Source organism: Buceros rhinoceros, unplaced genomic scaffold (genome assembly GCF_000710305.1).
Source record: "Buceros rhinoceros silvestris isolate BGI_N320 unplaced genomic scaffold, ASM71030v1 scaffold3866, whole genome shotgun sequence".
NCBI lineage: Eukaryota > Metazoa > Chordata > Aves > Bucerotiformes > Bucerotidae > Buceros > Buceros rhinoceros.
The window spans coordinates 68,765-77,630 of record NW_010419147.1 but is presented as its reverse complement, the minus strand read 5'-3'; the positions used below and the strand labels follow the sequence as shown (position 1 = coordinate 77,630).

The 8,866-nt window shown below is 38.4% G+C and overlaps 1 protein-coding gene across 5 annotated transcripts in view; it reads left to right on the top strand.

Annotated features, from left to right (window-relative positions):
- The first annotated feature begins 8,496 nt into the window (after positions 1-8,496).
- EZH2 (enhancer of zeste 2 polycomb repressive complex 2 subunit) overlaps positions 8,497-8,866 on the top strand; it is a 29,419-nt gene continuing 29,049 nt past the window's right edge. For 2 of the 5 annotated variants that reach the window (XM_010138779.1, XM_010138778.1), the window contains exon 1: positions 8,497-8,615. In XM_010138779.1, coding sequence (XP_010137081.1) covers positions 8,499-8,615 — 117 coding nt within the window. In that variant the 5' untranslated portion in view covers positions 8,497-8,498. The remainder of the gene's footprint in view (positions 8,616-8,866) is intronic. The other 3 variants (XM_010138782.1, XM_010138780.1, XM_010138781.1) reach the window with 2 other exon arrangements.

Sequence of the window (8,866 nt, the reverse complement as noted above, 5' to 3'; positions counted from 1 at the left end):
TGGAAATGAGTGACCGGGGCCATCGATGGATGTGGACAGATGATGTCTTTTCCACGTAAAACTGACACCAAACAGTGTTTGAAGAAGGTGGTCAAACTGATGGTAGGATTTGATGTAAGTTCTCTCTCTAAAGTTAAAAATCCTTTAATGATACAGAACTTCAGCATATGGAATAACAATATGATGCGAATTTTAAAGCATAGATAAGTATTTCTAGGTATTTCTTGAGTAAAAATAGGAGGTTGACTGCGCTGTAAACTCAAAATACCACATTTCTACAATATGGAATAGTAAAAAACCACACTACAGTGTACTACTCCCATCTAGTTCTCTGTGACTAATTCTGTAAAAGAGTAAATGTGCGGTAGTTGTTTTTGTAGTGAAATATTATTAATAAAATCTTTCCTACATTGTATTTCAGAGCTAGAGATTTTTGTTAGTCAGTCTGGTGTGGTATCTGAAATACCCAAGCTGACAGTGGCCTTGGGAATATTTTTCTTCCCATAGAAAGGAGAATTTGCTATTTTACATAGATAAGTTTGAACGAAAATAATGTTTTGTTTTGCTTTAGAAAATCTAGAAAGTAGAGTAGCAAGCAACTACAAAACTTCTAGGGGTATTTTTGGTTTTGTGTCTGCTGATAGCACAGGTAGAAAGTCCTTTGAGATGCCAGGAGTGTCTTTCTTCCCCCTGTCCCTTGCATAACTTAATGTGAAAATATTTAGCAGCTCTGAAATCAAAGCAGTGAACAATTTTTCTTACTTAGCCCTAGAGAGTAATACTGTTTCTTGACAGTGGCTTTTTCATGAATCTCTCTTCTGTTAACAAAAATTTGATATAAATGAAGGAGATACATTTGGCAGATGACAGCATGAATTTATGGTTAACTTTCGAGTCAGTTTTTTTGAAGTCTAGCAATACACATGCATTTTATTGATAGTTTATTTTCAAGTAGGTGCTTGGTAATTGTATTTAAAGTCTACTGGAAACTGCCTACTCTGGCAAAGTTTCAGATAGGTTCATAGAGGATATTATTTTGCAGTTAAGGTGCATGAAGTAAAATAAAAGTAAATTTCCCAGAGTTTCTCAGTAATAAAGTTTTTAGTTTAACATAGCTGAAAAATACTTAGCTGCAGTGGAACAATCATTTTGTTCTATTGTGCTGTGTGAAATCCTTTAAGATAAAAGATCATTTGATTTTTTTTTTTTTTATGAGGTGGTTTTGGAAAGTTAACAGTTTTAGGTCTAAGCTTAATGCGTAGATTTTTGATACTTGAAATGTGTTATCTATTTTTTGTTTGTTTTCTAGAAAGTATTGACTTTTTTGCAGGCTTATGGAAAAATTGTATCAATCCTTTCTGTTGATAAAATTTCCGTTTTTGAGTTGAAGGTGAAAGTTGTTCTAGATTCTGCTGCCCGAACAAAATCTTTTTTTAATTTGAGGAAAAGCATAGCAGGGTGTGGTGGATTTTTTTTTTTAATTTAGCTAACCCCCAAGTTTTGTAGATATTTGAAGAAGTTCAGTGATGACTTCAAGTAGGGTTTAATACGTAATGATGTCTCCATGCTCAGGCTGAGAGATGTACGAGCGGTCTGGATCTGATAACAGTTAAAGAGCACACCAGCCGCTCCAGAGGAAACTGCTGTGGTAGAGCAGGGCCTGCGTGTGATGTAATTGCCTGCACTAGGTTTTCCCCTAGTGTTGGTCTGAGTTCCTAACAAAACCTTCCTGCTTTGTAGTTGTGCACAGGAAGGCCCAGTTGTGGATGGGATCATCAGATTGATCTGTGGTTCAGAAAACAATCACAAAAGTGAGCTTTTATTTATCATTGGTCAGTTTAATGCAACTTACCGTGCAACCATTCAAGGAGAGCAGCTACAGCTCAGTGGGCAGCATTGGGGTGAGAATAAAGAGTGGGAAGGATGGAATGATTCTAAGATGCCATCACTGCTGAAAAAATCACATGGGTGAGCACCTTCGTTATGTAGCATTGAATTTAAATTAATAAGTTTATGGTATCTCATGTGACAGTGCATGAAGCCAGCTCAGATGCATGCTTTGAGCTTACGAGTATATCCAGTCCAGAGAACTTAGTGGAAGCACGTCACTGTTCACAGGGTTGTGGACATGCTAATGATGAGGTAGAAGAGCTTGAGAAGTAGCGTGGTGTAGTTCATTGAGCAGAACTGCGGTTAAATACATTCCTTTAGAGCTCAAAGTTTTGAGAAGCAAGTGTGAAAACATTTGTGTTCAGCTTTATGGGAGGTAGCAGTAGTACTTCCTACCTGTCTGTCTAGGTCTAGCCCGCATCCAGGGCTAAACTATGGCAGTTGCTCTATCACCCGATGACCCCTCCCCAGCAGAGCACAGATATAGGGAAAAGGAGAGGAGACCCACTGAGGGCTGAAGTGAAAATAGATTCAAGGAAATAGCGAAACTAATACCAATACCACTATGAAGTGTACAAAGTTTTACTCAGCCCAGCGAATGTATGGTGGTCACAATAAAAGGGAAAACAGACCTCAAGAGCAGGAGAAGGAAGAGGAGCATGATCAGAAGGAGCTCAAACAGGAGGCACCCTCCTCCTCAGCAAACTCCCCCCTTTATGATGAGTGTGAGGTTTGTGGTCTGAGATACACCTATGAGCCAGCTCAGGTCAGCTGTCCTGGCTGACCACACTGCTAATGGCCTGCAGACCATTAATGGCCAGCCTAGGATTCTGTCCCAGCAAAACCAGGACACTGCCTCTGCCCTGTCTGAATTCTTTTATTCCTTTGTTATTCTGTCATTAGTCTTGGCCACGAAAGCATTGCAATTTATTGTTCAGTTTGTGTCAGGTTGCATATGCAGTTTCTCTGTTGGGTTGTATATTCTCACCTCCCCTGCCCTACCTAGCCCCTCCAGAACTGTTGGTTAAGAGTGCTCTTAAGTGCATTGTTGTATCAGTGTATGCATATACTTAAAGTATATGAATAACCTTTAGAGTGGAGATTAATTCACAAAAAATAACGGGAGAGGTTATACTGTGTACAGTGTATTATAATTCATAAATACCTCCAAGGAGAAATCCTGAGTATAGGGAAGATAATATTGTTACAGTTTAAAATATTGTGCAATACTAAGCACAATTACAAACTAACAGTGTTCTTTTTAAAAGACTTGTTCTCCCATGCTTTCCAGTTTGAAAATTTTCATTAATCTTTTTTTCCTGAAATTTGGCATGGTAGCCAGAGGAGCTTAAATACAGTCTTTGACGGCAGTATGACTGCTTGAATAGACTGCCTAATTTAGAGAACTATTTGTGTGCTTGTCTGTCACTGATGGATATTGCCAAACTGATCGAAGAAAATAGAACGTTGTCTTTAAATAAGGCTATTTCTATGTTCTGTAGGCAAAACAGGAACAATTGGAGCTGAAATTTTTCTACACTTCTTTGTCTCTCATTGTGGATTTTAGATACATTGTACCCACTTTGGCTGCTGATTTAAGCTTATAGGCATGAAGTTTCTTTAACACTTACTGTAAAGAATGTGGATCTTATACGTAACTTCGTTATGAAATGCTCAGCAGAGTTTGTTTAAACCGTGAGTATGCTCTAGGACACTGCCTTTTTTTTTTTTAATATCCAGCTATGCAAACATGAGTAGAAACTGAAAAGAAAAGCTATGTGTTTTTCTTTTCCTGTAGGTTTCTTTTTTTTAAAATCAATGTGTAGGTAGGTTCAGTATGTCTCATTCCTCATACCATAGTTCAGACTCCTTATTGGTCAAAAAGAGGTGTTCGTTTTGTTATTTTTCTGGTATTAAATGGTGGTCTGTTTAGACTTACATTGGTCCTTGCGGTAGTATAATTATCTAATGTCCAGTTCCACCCTTAGAACCTGCTTAGGTGTACTGTGCGTGGGTATACTCTGCAGCTCAGGGAATTAGGTAACTGTAATAGTACAAGTAATAGAAAATCCAAATGGTTTGAGAGCTGGTGAGCAGAGCATAGCAGTGCTGAGCTGTATGGATAGAATAGGCAGTGCGGGGTCACTTCTGTTCAGCAGTGCTGTGCTCCAGAAGGGCACGCTGATTTCAGTGCAGCTTTGGACCCAGGGTTTTAAGCCTTTGCATTTAAGTGTGGCATGTGCTTCTCCTTGCTTGCGTGGCATCGTAGTGGTTGCCCATGCTGGGCTGAGACAGTCCATCTGTGGCTGTACAACATTGACTTGAATCTCTTGGGGTGTCTCAATGCAGTTTCCAGTGTTATTCTGCAAGGAGGGTACAGAGAGTTATATCAAGGTTGTTCTCCTCAGCGTGATGTTAGGTAAGATCTGGCAAGGTTAGCCCAGGTTCTGCAAAGAAGTCAGTCTGCGCTTTGGGAGATGACCTTTCTCTAGAAACAGTATACCTGCTTTGGGGTTACGCTTCATTGCTTGTATCTGTTTTGGAGATGCGAAATTGTGCTCATAATTGAGTTGACCGCTATGCGGTTTCTTTCAGATAAAAGTTCTCCAGACAGGGATCTCTAGCAATTAGATGGTTTCTGTATGCCCTTTGTGTGAAGAGGATGAAAAAAAGGGGAAAGAAAAAGATTATAAAACAATAGAAACATCTAGCAGGATTCAGAAGGGGAAATGGGGACAGAGGACATGGCCTGGGGGCTCTCAGAATCAGATGATTGAACTAAGACAATCCAGTATCATGTTTTTAATATGAAATGGAAACTTTAATCTTATGCTCTCTTCTTAAGACAGGCTTAAGTATTATCAGACAGATGGGATTTACCTTGTGCTACCTTACTGTAGGGAATATTCTGAAACTTTATATGAGAAATTGGCTAGTTGCCAATTAATCTTAACATTCACTAGCTTTTCTGCTTTGCAGTCCTAGCTGCAATCTCGTACAACATAATTTAATGAAAATGTTTAAGCTTTTTTATTGTTTGGCAAAGTGAGAACTATGTAGTTTGTTACAGCATACTTATGAATGTGAACAGCTGCAAAAGTCATTTGCGAAAGGTTTTTCTTATCCATAGGTACTAGTGCAAGCGGACCAATAGTAGTCTTGTATCTACAATCCTGAATTTGGCTCAGAAATTAAGTTTATGGTGATGTTTCCCTGAAGTCTTTTAATTCTTCAGATTTCAGGGGTGCAGGTGGTGTCCAGCACCCTTCTGTAAGAGTTCATCTTTCTGTCTTGGTTTTTTGCTGCCTTAGCTCTGATCCAACATGGTCTGTCCTCATCTGTGAAACTTCTTATCCCAGTTTGTCAGGTTTAGTTTCTTAAGTGTATGTTTTTTGGGGCAACCTTTGAATTGACATTAGAAATTGTTGGTGGCATTTGGCTGGAGTTCTTATGTGAGGATGATGAATCAATTGCACTGTGAGAATTAACTCTGGCTGCTATGAATATCCTCTTCTCTCCCTGCCCCTGCCTTGTCGTTGTTTTTTTTTTTTTTCTCCATACTTTATTCTGAGATTAGGGACAGAAAAACAATTACCTCTTACCGTGATACATGTGTCAACAACACCGTAATTCTGCTTTGGTGATGTTCAACTGCCCAGAAGCATACATTTATGGTTCACTTAGTTTGAAAAACTGCTGCTCAAAATAAGAATTCTTTAATAAAGGGGTTTTCAAAATTATTGTTTTACAAACATGCATCCAGGACACTTTGCATTTTTCTTAGCTATGATTTTTCTATAACCTATACATGCATATGCTTCCTTTCTACTCAATGCTTTTTTCTGTTAATACAGTCTTGCTGTTTAAGAGGCCATTTCTAATTTGTATATACATATTTGACTGAATGCATATGTGTAGCCCACTGGCTGTTGCACATTAACATTATTACATTATCTAGAAGAGCTTTTTCTTGCTCTAACTTGACATAACCAACAGTGCATTTTTTCGTGATTTGTTATTTGGTGCCTTGAACATTAAATTGTAGCGCCTTGAAACTAGTGCAAGAGGAGGGTGTCCTGGTAAGTCCCATTTGTTTTCAGATGAATGACCTGAGTGTGCGTAAGTTATGCTGTTTTAAACAGAGGTATTTAGCTTGTGAAGTATCATTCTTACCTTTTTAATACAACAGGTGACAATGATGTTCATTACTGAAAAATGTAATAGGTTGGATTTGTTATTTGATGGAGATACATTTCTCTTAAGTCTTAAATCCTTGTGTGTGGGGTCTTCTGGGAGCTCTATTTCAGTTGTATGAAAAATACAGGAATAATGTTGTTTTTTGTTTGTTTAGTTGTTGGTTTTGATCTAATTATATATGATGATCTTAAAGGTCTCTTCCAGCCAGATGATTCTGTGATTTCCATATAGAACTGCTTTTGATGAACAGAGCTTATCTGGCAATTTAATTTTAGTGAAGAAAGCTTTTTTTAAGCCTGAGTCATTTGTTATTCTATAGGAAACTAGCATAAGAAGGGCTGTGGTTGATGCAGTATTAGAATAAGTAAACATAATCTGTGTTTTGTTTTTATGGGATATGCTCCTTCAGTATTGTCAGCTGAGCCTTCATTTGTCTTTTGAATTCATTGGTACTTCTTTCATGCCTTTTGGCTGAACTGTAACAGAAGTGATTTTGATGTTCTGTATTACAAATTGAGATTCTCTCTGTTATTTATTTCCAGTTAATGGGATGTTTTTCCAGAATTTTGATTTGCTTAGTTTAGCATGTAATACAATGCATTTTCTGTACTTCATAATGCTTTTATGCTGTTCTGTAATCAATATTGTAGTGCACTTTGAATCACGGATGGCCTTCACCATGCTCTGAAGCTGAATGGTCCAGGATTTTTTTAATTATTTTTTTATCCTTTTCTCTTGTAGCCACTGGTGTTGTGTCAAATGCGATACAGGTGGATTCTACTTGCTTCTTTGAGGCAGAGCAACTGTGTTTGACCCTTTGCTCTAGATTTACCTCCTCTGGATGGTTCTCTGTCCTCCCCGTCCACCTGGTCGGGTGCTTCGGGCCTTATGTGGAAGTTATTTATATGCTTTGCCTTTTTTCCTCTCATTATTTGGGTCAGCAATTCTGCCATTTGTTGAGTGATTTTTTTCTTTTCCAGTCTTAATCTAAAAATACAACAATTTTTCCTTACAAAATATGATTTAATATCTTGCATAAAAGTGAGTATCAGGCACTCGTAGACCTTTTGTTCAATGCAAATGTGTTCAGTGTAAATGAAGGCACAGGATTGAGAATAAACAGGTTCCATATTGATTCCCCTCCCAGTTGTCATAAAGTCTGATAGCACTCCAACCCAACCTGTAAGAAACTGCTGAAAATAGAGCTCTGTCTGCAGCAACAAAGATCTTTTAATAACTGGGATAAAGCTGTACTCATGACTGGCAGGGGAGCTGTGGTGCAGGGCAGAGCAGGTAGCACAAGGCATTTGAATCCATCCTGAAAAAGACACCTCTGTTCCTGTTTACCTGCCTTGATAATTAGAAGGGCTGGGATTGTTTCTGCTCAAATTGATTATGTGTGTTTGAGAATAGGCAGCTGGACATTTCTGCCTTTAAATCCACGATGGCTGTTGTGGATGCTGTTTTGAGCTATTCAATGAACTGCTCTAGGTTGTTCCAGTGCAGCTCTTGAGAGGAAGCCAGTCTTTGATGTAGTGGTTTTGTTTCAGGATGCTGTCAAAATAGTCATTGCCAGCATAGTCACAGCATACGGTCCTTGATTTTCAAAGAGTGCTGAGCAGATTGGCATGTTCTGGCAACGCTTTTGGTTTGTAATGTAAAAATACAGCTTCATTGCCAACAGTCCTGTAACATAAAAAGGAAGCATTTGGTACTAGGAGGGTGACCAGTAAAAGTAGAATCAATGTCCTCCTTACAGCTAGCTGGACAGTTTGGGGTTTTATAGGATACTTGGGAGAAGAGCAAGGTCTCCTATTCTGGCTGTTTAAAAACTTTTATTGCCTGAATTTCTAGAACTTTTTGATACTTAAGTGGCTGGGTAGGAGAACTTTACTTGTGGTACCTCTCAGCACTTGAAATCAACTCCAGAAGCCTATTCTAGGAGCTGGTGTCTTACTAAAGAGGAGGAGAAGGTTTGTCTGCCTTGAATGTGCCCATCCAGAAGTTAATTTACAGGACTGCTTGCAAGGATTCCAGTCTGTATCTTTGCAGTGGGAGTCTTGATTTGATCCACTTCACCCCTTTAAATCCATTGTGTACCTTTCCGTGTAGGGGCGTTAGAAGTGCTTAAAGCAAATGTTAATGGTCCTAGTGATTAAAATTACTGTTAATTAAAAACTGTAATTAAAATTACTGTTTTCTGGTGTCTATCACTTAAGTATGTTTTCTTTTTTTCTTCTAATTGGATTGGGGTGATATTGCAGTGTCTAATTTAAAGGAATTGAAGGAATTAGGTGGAAGAGATATCAAAGAAGTGTTTCCATCCTACCTAGATTCATTCTAACTTCCTCTGTAAGCAGCAGCATCAGATTTCATGATACTAACATGACATTGTCTCTTGTAGGATAATCATGGGTCAAACCGGAAAAAAATCTGAGAAGGGACCAATTTGTTGGCGAAAACGTGTGAAATCAGAATATATGAGACTGAGGCAGCTCAAGAGGTTCCGACGTGCAGATGAAGTAAAGGTATGTCAGCTTCTCGTTCTATCGCTTAAAAAAATGATACAAAAACAAATTTTCTTCTGAAGTATGAGTTGTCCTGTAGTTAACAGCTGCAGTAGCAATTTCATTAAATACTTTAACATAGTGAAAACTTGTCTTAACTCTGCAATCTGATAAACAGGTATGAGAAGTCTATATGTGATTGTATCAGGCATGCTGGGTATCAGAAGAGACTGGAGAGCAATTACGGCAACTGCTTTAGCCACACACTCTTT